The sequence below is a fragment of the Phalacrocorax aristotelis genome, chromosome 6 (genome assembly GCF_949628215.1).
Source record: "Phalacrocorax aristotelis chromosome 6, bGulAri2.1, whole genome shotgun sequence".
Lineage (NCBI taxonomy): Eukaryota > Metazoa > Chordata > Aves > Suliformes > Phalacrocoracidae > Phalacrocorax > Phalacrocorax aristotelis.
Genome location: NC_134281.1, coordinates 42,544,239 through 42,566,169, shown reverse-complemented (window position 1 = coordinate 42,566,169; position 21,931 = coordinate 42,544,239). Strand labels below are relative to the sequence as shown.

General features: G+C 41.2%; 1 protein-coding gene across 32 annotated transcripts in view; it reads left to right on the top strand.

Moving 5' to 3' along the window:
• The window catches only part of NFIA (nuclear factor I A), a 252,269-nt gene that overhangs the window by 174,709 nt on the left and 55,629 nt on the right, over window positions 1–21,931 (top strand). For 18 of the 32 annotated variants that reach the window (XM_075097437.1, XM_075097433.1, XM_075097420.1 and 15 more), the window contains 2 exons: window positions 1,129–1,246; window positions 3,758–3,885. In XM_075097437.1, coding sequence (XP_074953538.1) covers window positions 1,129–1,246; window positions 3,758–3,885 — 246 coding nt within the window. Of the gene's footprint in view, window positions 1–1,128; window positions 1,247–3,757; window positions 3,886–20,744; window positions 20,832–21,860; window positions 21,900–21,931 lie in introns of all 32 variants that reach the window. The other 14 variants (XM_075097416.1, XM_075097414.1, XM_075097411.1 and 11 more) reach the window with 3 other exon arrangements.

Sequence of the window (21,931 nt, the reverse complement as noted above, 5' to 3'; positions counted from 1 at the left end):
TTATGTGGCACTGAGACTGCTTCGCTTTTGTTGCTGTGAATCAGGGCTCTCAGACAATACATTCTGGGCCAAGCTTGTGCATTTTATTGTGCAGTATGTCCTTTTTCAGATGTCTCTGAAATGTGAGAGAAAATAATGATTTGTAATTGTCAGCTTCCAAAGTTGTATTGTCCTGTAAACAGCACTGGAACAGCAACAGTGGATATGGTACCATTTGCTGTATAGTGGCATTTCTTTGTGAAATGCATTATCTGTTGACTTTAACATTAAACTGCTCTGTTCCTTTTCTGTTCCCAGAAGAATATGGCACATGGAGATGATAGGCTTGTGCCTGCAAACTTCATGGTGTGCAGGAATTCATTATGTTTTAATGTAAAACCAAGGCTCTAGGACAGGGAAATGAAAGGTATTCATATCACTTAAAATAAAACTTAAGCGCTGGATAAGGTAATGAGAGGTGAACAGTGATGGCTAACTGCTGGATGAAAGTTTTTGAGAGTCGTATGTCTCTAGCTCTGATTTAGCTGGAGGAGAGGACAGAGGAAAACTCTCATGTTCACAGGCAGAAAAGAACTCGGGTTTCTCATCTGCTTTTGTGCTTTCTCCGAGGAGCATTTGTAACCTCTGTGCTTGTGGATGTACATCACGTATAAACCAAAAGTCCTGAGGTGTGTATTTCCCTGCCTATACTGCTTATAGATTATGCCAAGCACACTACAGGGATGATGCAGCCTATTTGTAACTATGCCAATAGATGGAATGTTGTCCTAAAAGCAAAAGCAACAAGTTCCATTAAATGTTAGAATGATATTAATAGAAAAGCAGTGCTTCAAGAAAGTGTTGCCAGAATTGTTTTTTTGTTGTTTTGTTTTGGTGTTGTTTTTTTTTTTTAATAATACCTTTGGAGGAATGTAAGAAAGAGTCTATGTCATGGAACATTGTATTGTTGATAAAATTTACATCTTCTGGACTGCAATGCCAGTTACCATTAGCACTTTCTAATTTCCACGTCCCACCCGTTCTCATCGTGAAACTAAACACACTCATGAGGAAAAAAAAGTGATTTTGAAGCGCAGTTCATGCCTTATTCACATGACTTACTGACTGCAATCTCTTTTGTTTCCCCAGCACCAATAGCTGCAGGAACAGGCCCTAATTTCTCCCTCTCAGATTTGGAAAGTTCTTCATACTACAGCATGAGCCCAGGAGCAATGAGGAGGTCTTTACCAAGCACATCCTCTACCAGGTAATTTAATCTCTGCCTACTACCAGGTTACTTGGAAACCCAGGCCAGCATCATTACTCATCTGGGAAAGTAACCATTAAATTCTTTGACAAGCTGTTTGGAGGCCTCAAGATATGGAGCTGTTTCAGATTCACAGAGCTGAATGTTTAAATGGACTGCTGTTAAAGTTCTTTTTATACGTACAAGCTTCAAAGAAAAACTGTCGCATTGACTTGTGTAACTTCTGGCTCAGTGTGTGCAGTGAAGTTCCAATGGAATTGTCGGAGTTTCACTTGTGACAGAAGAGAATTTGGAGCATATTGAGATGTGCCACTTTTTCCTAGCAGGAAAGTCTAAGATAGACTTATATACATTCTTTATTGTAAAAAGTGTCATCTGTGAGACTAACATCGTTTTAAGACCTTGGCCTAGAATGCGTTCTAGTTTTCATATAGCATTTAGAAATTTGTGACTCAGCCTTTGGAAAACAGAGTTGTTAATGCAGATGACTACTCAGTCTGATTTATCAGATTTTGGCTTACATGCCAACTATCAAACAAGGATATTTTTTATTTTTACCTTTCACTTTAACCATCCATGAGATTAGATTTATAAACAAACTCAGTCACTCTAGTAATCTTGAACACTATTAAGGAACCAGATTGATTTTTTTTCCCCCACAGCCAGAATAGATCACTTATTTCAAAGGTAAGACAAGAAAGTGTAACTTCAGCCCAGAGTTAAGTTTTTATCTCAGTCTGAAGTGCCACCAGCTTTGCAGTAAGCAAGTACACATGTAAAAAGTCTCTGTAGTTTGAATATAGCTGTTGTTTTTATTTTAAAAAAATCTTTAAAGTGAGGCTCTTAGCAATAACTTCTTAGTGTATGCAGTGATTGGAAGAACGGTCTATGTCTTGCACTCAGTGTGCACATTATGGAGCTTGGTGACTACAATTCCCATTACACATCAATTAAAAACTTTGTGCTCTTTCTTTTTTCCGCGTAAACTGTGTACCCTACAGTGCTTATCATAGCACCATTCTCAGGTAGAATTTACTTGTGACTCCAGAAGCAAAAAAGTGAGGTTATTAATGTTACTTAAAAGCTCAGTTGTTGCTCTTCTATTCTTCTGCAAATAGCTACAACTGATAAGGAGCTAATTATAAACAGCATGGGTAGTTAATAACTTGGTAATATGTTTGTTTTCCTCTCATTAGACTGTTCCCAGTCAGAAAAAAAAAATATTCCTTAAATACACAGACTCAGCAGAATTATCAGGCGGTAATTATATTGTATGCACACAATTTGCCCTATTGACACATAACAATTCTCTAAATTAAGGAATGGCCAAACCTGCATTCCATGCATACCGCAAGACTTATTCTTCCTGTTTCTCACAAACTGATTTTGCATACCCGCCAGCTCATACCTGTGCAGATCTTCGGGTGGGGAGCTGCGGAGAGGCTGCAAGTTTTAAACCAACAGAAATTGCAGTGGAATATTTTATGTCTGTTAAATATGTTCCCCCTACACAGAGGAGCCTGTTCTTGAATGCCTTAAGTCTTAATAGGATACAGATTTGGTGAAAAAAGCGAGCTGACCCAGACTTAGAAAAGTGCTGGGAAGAGAAATTCTCGGTAACCCCACGCAGTCTGTACAACTCATTACAGAAAATAGAGCCAAGCTGATTGTCTTTGGCTTTGGGATCCTCTCCCTGCACTACTACCACAGTCTGAGTCAGTGGCCACTAAAGACCACTGAAAGGGCTCTGTCTCCCGAGCCTTTGATGAGGGAGGTGTGATATATCACAAGGGGTTCCTTTACGACTGACAATTGCCAGAGATACCTGTTGAGGGCTTTTTATGCTTGGTGGCATACAGTTGCAGAGTAAAATGCTTATACTTGTAGGATAATGTGAACATTTGAACGAAGAATGGATTCTTACATCATTTACTTGTCTATGCTTCTTCTTATGGGACTGAAGTCTGGGTTAATTTAATGGCTATGGTTAAAAGATTGAAAATATAAGTTTGAACTGATAAACAATTTGTCTTTCAGAATAAGCTGTGGAAGAACCTGACACTTAAAATAAGTCTTGTGTGTCGTTACCATATTCATTCAAATTGCAAAAATCATGCAATCCAAATAAAAATCTTGCCTTCTTATTGACCTCTGTGAGCTTTGAAAAACTGTCCTACTTTTTGATCTGTAAAAGCCTAAATGTGAAACTATCTTCTAGTTAAACTAATTCATGTTTAGGGGTTCAGTCTGGACTTTGTGAGAGGTTGATTTGTATCTCACTGAAGCTTAGTCATTGGCAATGAAGCAAATCAGAAAAAAAGTGGATGCTGAGAGGTTGGGTGGGCAGGATGACTGTGCAGGACTCATACCTTCCCCTTCTCCAGGCCCTAAACCTGTTATAGTTTCCATAACAAGTTAGTCTCAAGCAGGGCTAGCAAGATATGTCCCAATGGGAGTGCCTTTGTTCATTTCCATATATACAGTATTTATTATGTGTTTTTACTTTGTCAGCTCTACAAAACGTCTCAAGTCTGTGGAGGATGAGATGGACAGTCCAGGTGAGGAGCCGTTTTATACAAGCCAAGGGCGCTCTCCAGGAAGTGGCAGCCAGTCAAGTGGATGGCATGAAGTGGAGCCAGGTAAGCCATGGCTTTCAGGAGCCTGAGAACATAATCTCTAGTTGCTCTGTTTTTTATCAGAATACACTGAATGCTGCACAGAAAGGTGATCAATTCTAAACACCTTGTAATTTCTTCTGAGAAAAAGTCAATTTAATGAAAATATTGTAGTGGTCTTATTGCTCCTGCAGCTGTGAATGTTTCTGTAGTGTGTCACTTCTGTACTTTGGCCAAATATCTGAAGTATTTAAATAATGCAGCAAAAGATAGGCAGTCTTTTTCTGTCAAAACATCCAGATTCAATTCCGGGGTAGCGGTGACAATGGCTGAGAAAAAAGCAGTACCTGTCTCGGCTGTGTCCTACAGTTATACTGTTCAAATAAATATCCCTAAACTTATGTAAGGTAGAAGGACTTTTCAAGCATTATACAACACTTGAGCTCACTTAGTAATAACTTTTAAGAGACTTAGAGAAGCAGTTGTTTTATTAAGCTGTAATACTGTGAAGTGTGATGGGAGGTTTCATATTAAAATAGATATCACTGGACGTTACACTTCATAAGGTTTAGGAAACAGCTCTTCCGCCTCTTTTCAGTTAATTTTTGTGTGTGATCTTTCTTGTTGATCATCTTTTGGGTTATGTTATGTTACATACTTAACTCTCCATTGATCACTTATCCTGAGATCATCTGGGTGCTTAATACTATCGGAAATATTTTTCTGGGTCAGTGCTACATGCATAGGTGAAGTTAATGCCTAAATTTTGCTTACAGCTAAATAATCAAGTACTTAATGCCAATGAAAATAACAGAAGTCTTATTTGTTAGATGAAGGCAAGCAGTGCTTTCATCTTCAGCCTCCAAGTGTTTGAGAAAGCCCTCTAAACAGCCCAAAGCATCTTTTGCAGTATGGGGGTTTTTTTTCTTTTTTTGTTTGTATTTAAAATAGTACAGTTTTGGTTTATTTTGAAACAACACATGCTTATCCAGGGCACTGTGTATAATGAACTATACAGCACAGAAAAGTAAATTCAGCCTGAACAGCATTAAAATCAGTTCTGTGGGCACTTGGCCAGCCACCTATATCCTTCATCATGTAGGAAACATACCCACAGCTTTCTCTGGAGACCCTGTCAAACAGCTGTCCTTTACAGCATGCCCAGAAAGTCACCAAATTTGGGCTATTCCAGACTGGGAGGGGACTGATTCCTGTGCCTGGGAGCCCTTGGAGGATCCCCTGCCAGCTGCCCTCTCTCCTCTAATGAGGAGGAGCCAGCTTGTGGGCCCGTATTGACTGCAGATGTGGCACTTTGGCAGGAGGGAAGGGTGGACCTGCAGGCAGACAAGTGCCAGGCTCACTGTGACTGCCTTACTGCCGCTGTCCCCAGGGCTCTCGTGTTTTCAGTGAGGTGTCCTGCTCAATAGACACTAGGGGCTGTTTCCTCCATCAGCTCCAGGCTCCAGATGATGTAAGGCAGAGCTTCACCTTGTACTAAACTAGTTTGCTCATGGAGCAGCAAAAACAAACAAAAGCTTGGGCCTGTTGAAAGGGAGAGATCATAACCTCCTCTGCAGACACAGATGGCTAAAAGCTGACTGGGTCACTGCGTCTACATCATTGTCAGACTGGGGGCTAACTTGCCCCAAAGTTTGGGGTACTCTTTGTTAATGACAAATATTCTCCCTTTGTGCAACAGACAGAGGTTGGCTATTAATTTTTCTGTCACTTCTGGTGGCTTTCCCCACATGTGGTCATCACCTCTGTCTCATCCAAGTCCTGGCTAGATGGTGGCACTAAGCTGCTGAGCTGGACAAGAGAAGTACCTAAAGCCTTACACCTCCAAAGCACCTCTGCCACCCTTCACACCACTGGGTGTCCATCATGAAGAAGCACAACTGCCCACGTCAAACTTCCTGAGGTGCTTAGAGAGGCAAGAACAAGTCAGAGAACAGAAGGTTCTTCCTTCCTCATGACCTTCCTTACTACAGAAGAATCCCAGATTCTGCTTAGTCTTACCTGTAAAATGGCAGAAAATCACCTTTGCAACATCAGGGACTCTAGCCAGGTACCAACTAGATATAGCTCAGATTCACCAAGCTATCTATCACTGTCACGGCTATGAAGAAAAAGAGCTTTATCTTGCCAGCGTAGGTTGCACTTTCAAACCATCTTTATACTATATCCATGCAGCCCCACCCCAATACTTCTGCTGTGGCTTTCCAGCAGCCTCTCCTCTGAATCCATTGCTTCAGCTTCACTGTAAAACAGGGTCACTACAAGAGCATGGCTGGCAGAGGGATTACCTAGAGAGCCACAGCTCATCAGTGGTGAAGGACAAAACACTACTGAAGTGTCTTTTCCTGCCAGGGTGACACTGGCACAAGGTGCTTCCTGCTGAGGGACACATCCTGCTGTGGTGCTGTGCACAGTGCCCTGCCTTACCTCAGAAATCACATGTGGGTCTGATATTAATTTCTGGCCCTTTGTATTTGACAGGGGTGCTTTATCTCCAGAAGTGTAAAATGTTTTATGAGTCTTCAATGGGGCATCTGCCTAGAAAATGTATTGGTCATCTGAAAGCCGTACAAATGATGTTAACGTCCCATATTACCCAGTGACTTGCTGCAGCGTTCCTCTCTGAGAGGGGAGATTTGGAGCCTGGACCTGTTTCAGATCCATCCTTTCTGATGTCTCTCCCATCCAGAAAAAGGCATTGCCGTTTATTTAACCTACAGTCAAAATGATGGCACGGTTTTAACATACAATAATCTCTGAGCTTCAGTGTTTCATTTTTTTTTCAGTGAATTTCGCAGTGGAAGTTTAAAGTCTAAAACCTTCTTTTTGTTTGACTTGGCATTTCTTCCATGTGGTTCATTTTATGCTGCATGGGATAATGCAGGTATCAGCAGTGCAGAATCATGTTGGTTCTGAACGCAGACTGAAGTTTTATCCTGTGCTGGCAGAGTAGCGTAAGCCAGGTTTCCAAACTCTATAATTAAACCCTGTCCTTTGGGTTACCAGCCAAACAACAGGAGGAGGAAATCAGACCAAGGAAAGGAAGCTTCGACTTGTCTGTGGGATGGCTGTTCTGGCTGGGAAGGAAAGTTCAGAGAGGAGCCAGCAGCCAGCCTCCCAGCCCAGTAGGATCCACACCAAAGATAATAATATATCCTTTGGCTTTATTGCCTTTGAGTAGATTGCTTCCTCGCAGGAGATTTAGATTTATGCAGAGATAGCTTCTTGGCCTATATGCCTTGACAGGTTTATGGGAGCAAGAGGATGAATATCCTTTTTGTGTGTGTTACATTTGCTTAATTCTGAGGTGTGCACATGAGAAAAAGTGGGGACTCTAACGCAGGAGCAGATGTGAAGCACCCATGTGTTTATGCACATGTAAAGACAGAGGGAAGAGCTCGTGGCACAGAGACTAAGAGAGGGTTATAGTACAAGATATTGCCTGAGACGGTGCAGGGAAACGAGGTCTGCATGAGAGGGCAGTTGGAGAAATGTTGCACTTGAAAGAGAGCACAACATAGAAGACAAAGGGTAAATGAGAAGACAATTTTAGACCATACAGAAGGGGAAAAGTATATAGGGGAAAGAAAAAAAAGAACAAATGCAAGGAAAACAAAGATTTGACTTCCTAGAAAGGAAATATGAAATGGAATATGTGAACTCCTGTTTAGAGAAAGGGAGCACTCCAGGCAGAGGGTTATTTACCGCCAGCCGTGACTAGTCACTCTACATCTGTCTCCATTTTTTTCTCTTGAACAAATTCCCTTTTTGGATACTTTCTTCCTGCTTTGCTTCCCTATGATTGCCCCTGTAAGTGGTCTTTGGAGGGCAGGCTATATACTCAGAACATATGTGCAAACTGGCAGGAGAACAGAAGAGGACAAAACCACTCTGTGTGCTATTTAGATTAGGCAGTGGATGCTTCCCCTGTGCCTACTCTTGGGGTCTTTGCTGTGTGCAGAATACAGGCTGCACCTATTGTCCATCCACAGTCCTTACTCTGCGCTTCTACATCATGGGCCCCTGGGGCTTAGAGCACCCTGACGTCTGTCTTACGTAGAGACTTTGCTGGGTGTAGATCCTACATGCTTCGCCCACCATCAACATAACCTTTCTATTTGTGGCATTTCAGACCCATAGTAATGTGCAAAGGACTCAGCCTTGTGTTTTTCACATCTAGATACTTCTTGCAAGCAAGGATGTAGCACTCTTCTTATACGTCAGACGTGACAACCACAGCAAAAACTGACATTAATTCCATGTTCCTTGTACTGTACTCCTTGAGTCTCACATCCATTTACCTGCACTCGAAAGCTCCTGGGGAGCTCTCAGGCCTAAAAAGGCTGGAGTCTGCCAGAAAAGATGAATTTCCTTTCACAACAGGAAGGCTTAGGAAGTAAAACAAAGCAGACATGTAGTAAATTACTTCTGCTTTTCAAATACCTTTTGCAGTATCCTCCTTACCATTACTTTATCTCAGCACTTTCAGTACATAACTCTTGTTAACTGAGAAGAAGGGCAAGAGAGGATAAGGATGATGTTAGTAAGAAAATAAGGCAACACCACGCTGGCTTTGAACTCATGTACAAAGCTGGCCCGTGTTCAGTTCTGTGGCAGCTCTGCTTGTAATGTGGGTAAGCCATAATTACAGGTATAAGTTTTTAATTCTGTAATAAGAGAAGATTGCGTTAATCACAGAATCACAGAATGGTAGGGGTTGGAAGGGACCTCTGGAGATCATCTTGGCCAACCCCCCTGCTTCAGCAGGCACACCTAGAGCAGGGTGCACAGGAACACATCCAGGTGGGTTTTGAACGTCTCCAGGGAAGGAGACTCCACAACTTCTCTGGGCAGCCTGTGCCACTGCTCTGGCACCCTCACAGGAAAGAAGTTTTTTCTCATATTCAGGTGGAACTTCCTGTGTTCCGACTTGTGCCCATTGCCTCTTGTCCTGTCATTGGGCACTATTGAAAAGAGCCTAGTCCCATCCTCCTGACACCCACCCTTGAGATATTTATAGGTATTGATGAAATCCCCCCTCAGTCTTCTCTTCTCCAGGCTAAACAAATCCAAGTCTCTCAGCCTTTCCCCATAAGAGAGATGCTCCAGCCCTTTGATCATCTTGGTAGCTCTCCACTGGACTTGCTTATGCAGTTCCACATCCTTCTTAAACTGGGGGGCCCAAAACTGGACACAGTACTCCTAGTGGTCTCACTAGGGCTGAGTAGAGGAGGAGGATAACCTCTCTCGACCTGCTGGCCACACTCCTTTTCATGCACCCCAGGATACTGTTGGCCTTCTTGGCCACAAGGGCACATGGCTGGCTCAGGGTCAGCCTGCTGTCCACCAGCACTCCCAGGTCCTTCTCAGCAGAGCTGCTTTCCAGTAGGTCAGTCCCCAGCCTGTACTGGTGCCTGGGGTTGTTCCTCCCCAGGTGCAGGACCTTGCACTTGCTCTGATATAATGTATATGTATTCCACTTATGCATTTTTTCAATGCATTCTCTTGATTCAGTCCAGAAGTAATGTTCAAATTGTGCTCTGTCAGTCATTTTGTAGTGTAGCATATGGGTGGTATTTGCCAGTTCTGCTTCCATTGTATTTCTAGAGCACGGCATGGAAAAAATATTTAAGATGCAAATTCAGAGCATCCTGTCAGTTTCTTTACTTAGATTTTCCTGGTACTTGTATTTTCACAAGATAGTTTGGTCCCTAGAGGACAGTAGTCCCAGGAAAGGTACATGTTTGTACTCCTTGCACTTCTTGAGATATCTGAAGGGACTTTTATCCCTGCTTCAGTTGTGGTCTTGACCAACTTACAGCACTGCACCCATTTGCAAGATGGGTGGAGCTCTGTGGTCCTTCTTCCACTGGAAGACTGATGGGGCTTTTCATACCCTAGTCATCCACCTTCCCTTGCCCCAGTTCCACCCCTGCTGTTCTGCTGCCAGTCACACTGTGCTAGACTTTTGTGTGTCTTCATGTTGAAAACTCCAGGAACCAAATGAGACTTTCAGTGGAGAAAACGTAAGGACTTAGCAATAACACTTCCACTGTATGACTGAAAGATATATTTACAGTTCCAGGGGGTTATGAAGTTGATAATATTATATGAACCTGCAGTAAGCTAGAGAGCTCCCTGTTAGACTGCTGGACACGTCTTTGGTAGTAAAGATGCTATTAAAGTCAGCCTCATGATTGCTCACTACTCGACTCAGGCTCGTGCTGCTTGTTCTCATGCCACTATCTATGGGACTGTCTGAAAAAAATTTCTGATCTATTTCTATGCAGCTGAGGAGCTGAGATCCAATTTTGGAGTATTTCCCTTGCAGTGATAGTGATCCCTAACTTAATGGTACCGTGTCTCTCCCCACTGCTGGTTATGGAACAATTGCATCCAGGCAACCGGTCCAAACTCTTGTTTCAAGAACCCTTTTCTTAAATCTAGCATGGCCTTTCTTCTTAGAATATTCTCAGCATGCAAGAAAACTCCTCCGTATTTACTACAAAACTTTTTATTTATGCCTTACACATCAGAAAGACTCATTCAGGCATAGATCAGATGACCACAAGAGTTTGAAGTCTGTTCAGAATTACATCTTGGAAGTGACAGAGAAAGTGGTATAAGGGAGATCCTAGATTGTGTTCTTTATGCATTCTTTATGCCCTAAACACAGTTGTTGCCTGGCACTACCTAGAAGATGAAATATGTATAGTATGTCCCAGGATCAGTGATGCAGAGTGCATCTGATCTGTCCTCAGGCAAAAGGTCTATGGATTCATCAAAAGACTTGATGCCACACACTAACTCAGCTCAGAGAAGTTTCCAATGATTGTGCTAGGTTATTGCCAATGATTCAAGTGACTGACTGTAAAAATATGATGAAAAACATGAGAACCATGTAATATACAAAATAAGGAAAAGTAGTCCCTTTTTACTGGGAAAACTGTCAACTTCAGACCTGGAATATTCAATATCAAGTAATTCTCTGGCACTAGTTTTCAGTAACTTGCTATAGTGGGCAGATTTTACTGTATTGTAGCTAGACACAGAAATTTCATGACCTTTATTAATTTCCTTAAGCTGAACTGCTTGGATACTCATAGACCTATTTAAGAAAGACTAAACGAAGGAAACGTCTCTTTTCCTTAGACCAGAGGCGGTCTACATCCAGGATCCCTGCCAATTATATTTACTTCTTATTTCCCAGATGTGACATTGTCTTGCCCTCCAATTCTCCGTGTGTTAAGAAAAGTCATACGGCACACTCACATAGCCATTAAGATTGTACTTGCCTTGTGCAGCAGCTTCATTGCATACCTTGACACATCTATCAGCAGGCAGCAGTGCCATTTTTTCCTCCATTGAACTTAATATCTTAAGACAGTGGGAACATTTTGCAGCCAGACAAACCTCCAGCCCACAGCATAGTTTGGCTCTTCGAATGGGAGGTCAGAAATAGATCATGTTTCTCTGGTGGCCAGAACATTTTGGTTTACAGCAGAGAATTTCATCAGGCTAATTCATGCTGTTAAGCTGAAGAGGTGCCATGAGTGGTATGGCAGACAGAACCTGTTGCCTCCCAGCTTCATGCAAGCTTCCACTGTTCATCTTCTCTGAAGAACTTATTCTGAGCTTTGTTACACTGTATATTGTGATTAGGACTCCTGCTCCTGTTTACCCCATCTCCTTTTCCCCTCCAGACCCGTGCTTCTTCTCATCTCCAGGGCTTTATACACAGTTTCCCACATTTCTCCCCAATCTTACAGAGTCTTCCAACATCCTTGTTCTGTCACAGCCAAGAAGCAGAGCGTGCTTGGGCCTGTGCTACCTTCCAAGCTTCCATTAACTGGTACATGGACTTCAACATGGCCCCATGTGCATGCTGCCATCTAAAAAGTTGGTTTCAAGTGAACAGGTAGATTCCCAAAGCCAAACATACAGTGGGAGCATACTTCAAGGAACTCCAGCTACTGTAGAATACAGAGCTTTTCTTAAATGTCTTTTTGCTTTCATAGAGTCCGTGTGTTCCCTTATCCCTGATCCCTGCAGTACAGCATCCCATCAAAACACAAGCTGCCCAGTGGTTTTTAAGAACATAAGATTTTTCTTTTCTTCTAAGAGCAGTAACACTTATCAACTTCTACTGAAATACCATATCAGCTCCTTGTCACTGGCAGTCTACAGTTCCTGCCGCTAAAAGTTTAATGCATTTACAGGAGCACTTAGGCATCAAGACTTTGATATCACAATCTGTTAGTCACAGGTGCTACATGATAGGTTTGTGTTAGCACATTATAGATCTTTTATCAGATACTGCACAAAATGTGTGTGTTTCTCTGCCAGGCAATCAGAATCAGACTGCTGCATAGTTGATGAGTTACTCACCAATATAAGTTGTTGTTTATTTTAAACAGAACTTTTCCAGAACTGCACTTTAATGGATAACTTAAACTTTAATTGGTCAAGGCCAGCAAAGATCAAGAAGTTAATGTGAGCCAAGAAAAATGCAGCACGTCAATAGTGGTGCTTTGAGCATTGTCAGTCTTTTTCAATAGCATTCATCAAGTCAAATGATTAACACTACTCATTTGCTATAAGAGACATAGTCATTTTGACAGCAGATTACCACTGGATCAATACCTCAGCTTTTCTTTGGCAATTCACATAGAGCATGAGACCTGTGACAACACGCCATGCTGCTGGCATTACTGTCTCAAAATCATGGAAGGAAGTTAGAGGGAGGAAAGAACTACTGATTGAAAAGTCAGTTCAGATCAAAAAGTCCTAGATGTTTTCACATCCTTCAAAGGCTCCTTTTTTTCTGGACACTGGACAACACAGCAAGCTTCACCCCAAGATTCAGCCTAAACTATACTTTCCATTTTTCATAAAATTAGTAAACCCATGGAAGTGCTAAAGCACATGCCTCAGCTTTGCTGTAATCCACTGAGGAAAACGTCCTTTCAGTATGGTCCCAGAGAAGTCAGTCAGTCAATGTGGCTCTGCTTCTCAGACCTAATTCCAGATGTCAGGAAACGCATCATTTAAAAATGGGTATGGAGCTGTAGGAGTTCTGAGTTTAAAAATGCAGAAAATGCTTCACTTCAGATATCAAATTAAAGCTGTGTTTTCAACTGGCCTGATGCTAGCATCATCCATACACACTATTTTCACTGACCTTAGTGACCAAGTTAAAAGCAGATCTTCCATGTGTTGTGACAGCCATGAGACCACCTGAGCTAATCTTCGGCTCCACACAAAAATAGCATCATCTGAATAATTTTTCAGACTGATAGGAAAGTTTTTGTGCATGGAAAACTATTCCCTGACAAAGGTTGGAGCAATGCTTCCTGATGATGATGGGATTCCTGGGATCAGAGTACTGTATTGGTAGTCCATGGACCTAACGTTCTTCAGACATCCATGCTGGCTAAGCTGTATTCTGCCACCCATTCTGTTTAATATACACACATAAAGCAAAAACAGTGATATGGTTCATGCTTCACTGTAGTCACCAAGTGAAAACTCGGGATAAAAGCAGACACTTTCTATGTCCTTTCAGAGGTGAGCTCTGAAAGCTCAGGAATAAAGCTGCCAAAGGACAGAAGCACCCTCTCTTTGAATATGGCTCTGCATTTCTTGCTGATTTGGAGTCTGTCAAACATGAATCTTTGTGAGCTCCAGACAGGTCTCCTCTGATGCAGTTATCCTTGAAGATCATCTGATAGTGCAGCATGGGATTGTTTAATTGCAAAATGAGATTAAACACTTTGAAAGTATTATACCTGTCTTCCAAAAGTTGAGCTAGTTTTCTTGTTTGCTTCTGGGACCAGTTCAGGATGTTGACTTGGATCTATAAACTCTTCTATAGATTAGATCTTGGTTAGGAAATGGGCTGCATTCCTTTCATGTGCTGTCTTAGCAGTTGCGATCAGCAGACTTGCTTTTTCTAATGTGTTTGGGAAGCAGAAGCAATATTTTATCTCCTGTGGTATGCTGCTGGTACAGAAATGTTCAGGCTTATTAATTCTTCAGGACACAGGAAGTCTTCATCACCTGTGTAGGCAGTCATGGGAAAGGACCCACTGCAAAGACTGCATTGAACTCTTTATTTTTTTTGGAGGCAGCTGGAAAATATTAGTAGTCTTCAGAGCCAATATACAGTACATATTGAGAGCCAGTAAATGATGCATATTATTACAAATTCTTGTGCACTTCTGCATTTTATAAAACAGATAACTAAAATACTCACCTACCCAGATCAGTTCCCCCAGGGATGCACATTTCCAAGTAGAGGACAAACCAAAAACAAAGAACAGAACACAAATTAGCCAAATAGAATGGCTAAGTGGTTGAAACAAATGGCCTTAGGATCACTGAGTAAGGACCATGACCTCGTTTTGCATCAGTCAAGGCAACTGTGAAACTTTGTGAAAGAAGCTCACCACAAAACAGATGCTGGGCTATCTTAGGTAAATAAATTACTAAAAAATAATAATAAAAAACTCCCCTACACATTTTACAAAGCACAGCTGTGTAAATATTGCATGAGACGGGGTGGGGGGGGCGGGGGGGGGAGATGTAACATACACTCTTTTTTATGCAGAAGTTCTGTTCTTGGCAGTGTTTATTACCATTCCCAGTACAACCATCACTCCACTGCATAGCATACAGTGCAGCTACTGTACTCCGTGCACACATTTTGATCTTTGCTTTAGAGGAGAAAACAGGCTTTATTTTAAAGGAAACATTTTCACCCAAAGTTAAAATGTGCAGTGAGAGGTATTAGGCGACAGAGAGAAGATGGTACAGGAGCAGGAACAGGAAGCAGACCATATTACATCTCTTTTTTTCATTTCCTTTCCCACACTGTGTCAGCCACACTGACTCTAGATGTTCCCCTGGTTCTGCACAAAATGAGGAGCAATCCTGAGGTCTTAATTTCATTGAGTTGGATACCTACTGCAATTTTCGTGTTCCTCAGCTGCCAGGTACAGCACATTCCAGCCTACAAAAACTGTGGATCTACCCACAGAGAGGAAAAAAATAGCTCTTCTCAGCTAGACTGAAGGCTCACCTAGCCCAGTATGCTGTCTCTGACAAGAACTGGTAGTGGACACTTCAGTAAAGAATACAACAGCAGGACAGGCAACCAGTGATGCTTTTCAGAGTACAGCCTCACAGATTTTGGCAGCAAACATCTTGGTTTCATGAGCCAGAGGCTGTTTGCATCTTGGTGTTTGACAGCCTTCAGTGGACTTCTTTTTCAGAGATGTGCTCAGATGTTTTTAACCCATTCTTTGTTTCGGTCTCCACAACATCCCATGGCAGAAAGTTCCAGTTTTACTTTGTGCTGTTGAAGGAAGAACCACTTCTTTTGTCTGTTGCCTGATCACTTTGCTTGATGCTCCTTAGTGGTTTTTTACTGCCAGAAGTATTGAATAAATCATTCCCTCATTATTTTCTTTCAAGTTAAGTGCTGCCCCAACACTTTGACCGCAGCAGTCAGTGAGCATAGGAAAGCAGAAAAATCTGTCTAGCAGCCTGTTAGCTCAGGTAACAATTTGGCTGAGTGGCTGCAGAGCCATCCTATACCTCCAGGAATGTATATGTGCTGTGATAGCAGCTGTGTTGTTCACCCAAAGTGGGTAGTCTGTAACCTTGACACATAACCCCAGAGCTTATGGCATGAATTCAGTGCTACCCCATACAGCCAAGTCCCGCTGGAGTGACTGTAATAAGGACACTGCAGCCTAAATAAGGGATGCTGTTTAAGTACTCCTAGTTTTCTTTCATTTTCCAGCTCAACAAAGATTTAAAGTTCAGCAGTGCCTTCAACTAGTGTGTATCACGGCCACAGTTCTGTTCTGATTTCACTGCTGTCTTGCTCAGGGGAGAGCAGGTAATCCATAGCATCCTCAGCGTCTGCTTGCCCACACCACTCTTGCACATCCCACAGCCCTAGTGAGATCATCCTTTCTACTATTCTTTTACATCAATGGTTGCTGCTATTTTTAGTGTGATACACACCAAAAAGCGTAACATAAAAGATCCTGTTGCTAAAATTAGCTGGAAAATTATAGTCTGGTTTACTGTTTTGTGCACAGTCTTCATGTGCCTCACTGGGATTTGTGTGCAGATCTTCAAAACCCCAAAAGCCAGCAAAGGGAGATGGTGCCTGCAGTCCTCATGTCCAAGAGCAGTACTCTTGAAAAGACTGGGACTATTTTCTATCAGCAAGGGCTGGAGGCAAAGTCTTAGTTTTCACCTATAGGAGGGAAACACATTTTATTTTAAAAGCAAGGATTTACAGGCAATGAGATTTGAAAAATATAAATGTATGGACTTCCTTTGTACTTAGTGTAACGTCCCATTTTATTACAGCAGCCCACGTTTGTCTCCAGGAGTATTATCTGTGATACAGTATGCTAATGTACTACCTTGCTCCAAATAGGAGAAAGCACTTTGGATGTAGTCCAGCTTTAACCCTGTCATAGATCTTGCCTTTACTGTTAACCAAAATAATGGCACATGAAAGTAAAGCATCATCCTGACTCTTCCTCTGAACTTGGCCAATCCTAGGTGTGAGGTACATGTCTGAAGCAAAGGGTAGTCATTCCCACTTGTTTCATGACTCCTCTGCCTTGTTCTGCCCTTTTAGTCCTTAGAACCTACATCTCGTTTCCATTCCTTGAGTGAAAACCACTTGGCCACAGCTAATCTAAACGTGCTGTGCAAGGAGATGCTTCTGACTGTCAAAGGAAAGGTTTGACATCTGACATGAAAATGATTCCTGAAGAGTCCTGTCATCCGGGCAGAATTGCAAATCCTGGTCATTTGGAGATTTTAAGAATTAAAAAATCCCCAAAACAGATGTGTTTCTTACACAAATCCATAGCCAAATGGGAACTTGTAAGTATTAAAGAAATTGTTTGCCCTCTATTAAAAAAATGATCATCTAGAAACCAAATAATTTGGGGGGGAACAGGTTTTAACAGGGCAAAGCAGTCTTACAAACAACATTTCTCCTGTGTCCTGTGAGCTGTTGGGCTATTGTGATTTTACAGTGCTAATTCTCTACTTTTGCAGGATTTTTCTCTTTAATGTTATGTGGAAAAAACCCTGAACAAAAACTGGCACTTAATTCAGAGTAAACAGTGACAGTGACTGAACAGAAACCTGATGTCAAATATACAACCACCCTGGGAAAGTCAACATCCATTGCTTTCTCATCTCTTCCAGTTGTTGCCTTAAGTGTATTGTTCATAAAATTAGAAATTTTAAAATGCATAGAAACATTATTTTTTGTATTCGTAGCGTCACTTAAAAAAAATGGTTAAAAATGGATTTGCTGGCCTCTTGGGGAAATGCTGTAATGTTTTTGGCTGTCTCCTACTTTCTGCTGCCAGCTAAAAGTACCATCTGGCTTGTTTAGGGCCCGTTTCCATATCAGGTGCTTCCAAAATTCTCCCCAACCAGAGGATTGTTTCATTGGGTTGCTTTGCCTGCTGAGGCATGTGTCCTGGGCTGGGAATCCTACTGCTTCTGTTCCCTGCCATCTTGCTAACGGTGGTGTGTGTATGTTTGGGCACAGATCTTGCTGCCTCTCTCCCGAGGACATTTGCATCATTGTCAGCTGCACATATTAAATTGATATGCAGGGCTTAGAAACACGTATCCCGTCTTTTGTCCCTTTGTTTGTGCAATTGTTGTGGTTTTAATTCTTCTTTGACACCTGGAATATCACAAAGCTGCTGATAATCTGTTGGCTACTAAGGGAAATGACATTGATAGAAGGATAATGTGTGTCAGACTTATATCTAGATAATTGCGGACACACCCCGAACCCTCGCAGCTCAGGGAATGAATATCCTAAATCCATTATTAATTTGGAGAGTCATATGTGGCAATTGGCTGCGGTGTCATCCTCTCACTGCAAGAGTCACTTGCAAGGGATTTTAAAAGACAGTTTTGGTTAATTCTGCATTGCTTTGCCAAGTCATGCCTAATAGGAGTCAATTTTGGTACGTTCTTGCTGCCATTTTGTGGCAGTGTGAGGAGCTGTAACAAAATGGTGTTGATGTCCTAACTCCTCACTGAAGGAAGCTTCCCATGTGCCTTCTCCTGCACAGGCATAAGATACCAAGAAGATGAGAACTTGATGCACTATACGTGGTACCAGTTGACAGTGACACGTCCTCTTTAGGATTCTTTGTTTTTCCAGTTTGCTGTTTTACTTAGAAATAGAAATCTACCCCTCAAAGGATTTATGAGTAGATTTGAAGTATTGTAGTTGCTAGACTCTTGATGTGATCGCATGGAAAGATGGAGCGTGTTTTGAAATAGATACTGCCGTAAGCTGTCTTGTCCCATTCCTAAAATGATCTGTGCCATACACCGCTGACTTTTCCTGTCCATCCATTAAAAAGTGAATTATGAAGAGTGCTGAGACAAACAGATAGTAGTTTAACCTTGTTAGTAAATATCAGGTAGCTGATATATACTGCTAGAATGTTACATCACAGCCTTTCTCTTCAATATAGATTTATGAAATTATCTTGTTACTTTATAAACTGCCTTCACTGTGTACATTCTTCCAAAGGTTTATTGTTCTTTGTATGTTGGCACAGTAGCATGACTCTGAAGAGTTACTTCACGATGCGGTGAATTTTAAAGACTTGGGAGATGGCCATATCTATTTTTCAGCAAAGGAATGAAAGGTGGTTTTTTTTTTCCCCTAAGGTATTAAAAGTTTCAAAAGATGTGCTGAAATGAAAAGGAAATAATAAGTAAAGACTGGATGGGAAGTACTGCCTCAGGACTGACTTTGTTTGTTTGCTTGTTTCCCCCAAAATCTTAATATTTTAAGTACAAGTTAATATTTTAAATCAAATAAACCTGTTTTGTGAACTAGTAAGATAATTGAAGTATATCACACATTATTCATTTTTGTGTGAGTGCAATAAAAATTTTACAAGCTGTAATCTTTTTCTTTTAATAGAGAAAACTATGCAGAATATGTTGCTTAGAGTATTAGATAAGCTACAGTATGTTAATCAAATATTTTCGTGATATGAGGGCAGTTGAGAAAACAGTACAATTTTTGCTAATGGCACTGGTAAGTAAACGGATCTATCATTACATTGTCATGAAAAGTGACATTGAGCAGAAACACCCTGCCAATCCCTAGAAGATAAGTATTTAATGTAATTAGACAGACACTGTCTCCTTTGTTGAATGTAGCATTAATCACCCAGAGAAGTCCAACTTTATATGAAATGGCTTTTTCTGATATGTCTTTGTATTAGAAAGCTTCATACATGGTTTTGTCATGATGATATATTTGAAGAAATTACTGCTATAGCTATACAGTTTTCCTCATGACATATCTTGTTGTTATGTGTTCCATAATATTATTTTTTTTTTATTTAGCAATGTTACATTGTATAGCCATGACTTGTTCCTAAGTCTAGAAACCTACATGCATTTGGAGCTGAACCTCTTTGAAACAGTTAATGCATTGAACTTCGGAAATATAAAAGAAACACAAATAGCTTTCATTATGTTCTTGATTTCTTTCTGTGTGGTGTTAGCACAGGTTCATTGTTATGGCATAAGCAAAATGCTTCTTGCCTCAAATGTTAGTTCGTAATATCACACAAAAAAAAGAACTTCTTTCTATGAAAATCTCATTGTTAAATTGATGAAAAATGTTGCCCCCTTCCAGAATTCATTGGCACTACATTTTTTTTTCTCCTCTGTTGCTTGCAATTTGTACTGTGAAATGCTGTCTGGTTATGAACTGGTATCAACTTGAATCAGTGCACAGCTGTGTCTTCCCACCTTCTCAGTGGTGCAGAGGGCTTTGAAGGGAAAGAATAGGGTTTAGTCAAAGATGACAACGGACTTCACCAAGTAACAGGTGGAGGTCAAGTCAGTTTATTTGTTGGGATGAACAGAGTGCAGAGATGAAAAATCTTTGCCATAATAAGGTTTAGGAAGACAATGCTGACTAGTCTAAGCTTTGATTCCACCTGACAGATCCTTTTCTAGTGTTCATTACTTGATTTCACAGTTCAGGCAATTTTAAGAGGCTTAAAATTATATTTCTGCTCTCCTCTCTAAAACTTTTTGATCACTTTCTAATTTTTGCTTTAAGTAAAGTTATAGGGATCCCTAATATATCACTCCTGCCTTTAGACTCTTACAAAGTCAATATGCCATCAAAAACGTAAGGATAAGCTTTTTTTTTAGACCCTTACTTTTACTGTTTCTTTTTATAAATGAAATTAAAATTTCACATGTAGGCACCGATTCAATTAGAAAATCAAAACTTCAGAAAACTCCTCTGAAAGGTGGATAGTAAAATAAGCATGATGCTTAAGAAGTCACCGTTCCTGTCTGGGCATATGGGATTTTTACATTACTGGTAGAAGCATTAATGAAGCTACGCCAGCCCAGTCTGCTAAGTTTCAATCACCAAGAGCCGGTGAGCCATCCTCCATCCTGAAAGGGAATCACAGCAAGACCCCAGATAATCAGAGCAGAACGTCCTGACATTGTGTGGCAGTGCTGGGACTGCAATGACCTGTCAGCATCGTTGCATATCAATGCAGCATCACAAAGGGATTTCAGAGGGCTGAGCTTCGAGTATGCGAGTCTCTCCTAGGTTAGCCTCCTGCCCTTCCCCTGTGCCAGCTGCTGGGAGGGGAAGGTAGGCGTTTCTCCTTTCCCACCCTTTTTCTTCCACCACCACCGCCTGCTTCCTACCTGCTGGAGTGGGCAGAACAGGAGTATCTTTAGCCATTTGCTAAAATCTTCCCCCTCAGACTTTCTATTACTTCTGCATTCATTCTTTGCAGGAAGAGGAAACTCACTGGTCAAACCCTTGGACACCAGAATAGTTGCATGCAGTTTCCCAGGGAGCCAGATAGCTCTAAAGCTTCCCAGTGAGTGACAGTTTCTCTCTTCTATTCTTCTGAAACATGTGTTTTACACATATACTGAAAAATGTTAATATCGATTTACAGCCAGATTCTTGCTTTTTTTTTTTATATAAAATCTCCCAAAGTATATATACTTAGAGCACCTCAGCACACATGTCACTTTTTTACATAGGAAAAAGTGTTGGATGCTCTTATACACATAACATCAATGGGCTTGAAAGCTGTTAGTTCATTCAGAGTTAGTGGCAAGAAAACTGGACTTGCCAGCATGAAACTGTGAAACCTTTTTTGTGTGACTAGTAGAAATCTCATGGGGGTAGAAATCCAAAAAAAAGGGGAGGAGGGGGGTGTAAATCTGTGCATTTGGATTCGAGTGTCTTCAATACCATGATATCAGCTTTGTCCTAGAAGTCCTTGAATCACTGGAGGCTGGGAGAGTGTTTTGGAGAATTACCACTGTATGCTTTCCCTGGTCTTTTACTCTTTTCTAGGCATCCATTAGTTACCACTGTCAGAGAGAGGATACTGGGCTAGGTGGATCCCCGTAATCTGATTTGGCATGGCTATTTTTCTGTGTTCCTAAGCTCATGAGATCAAGTTATGTAGGATTATTTCATAATGCCAGAGCAGCAGTTTCTGAGGTTCGACAAAGCTATCTAGCAAAGTGTCTAATAAAAGAAAAATCCTGTCCCATACTGTAGCTTTCTTGGTCCAGTGAAGCAGCATCCTCATGCATACAAATCTTGTAAAGTTATTTCTGATAGCTCCCTCTGTCCCTTCTTTTTTGTAAGATAAAGTGCCATTTTCCTTTTTACAGCTTAATTGAACCTAAATGCACCCATTTTCTGCAATGTGGTATTTTGGTAATTTTACTATTTTCTCGTAAGTTTTCCCTTAAACAAACTGAAAGCTTCCCCTTTATCACTTCACTGGGCCAAGATTTCACACAGTATCCTGCTTGCTACAAAATATGATAGTGTTCTCTCTCACCTTGTTTCTTTTTTCTTCTTTTACTTTCTTTTATAAAATTAGGATATCTAAGAAATCCCGAACACCGTGGAGCACTACATGGTGGGTGTGCTTATTCAAACAATGCCAATGCT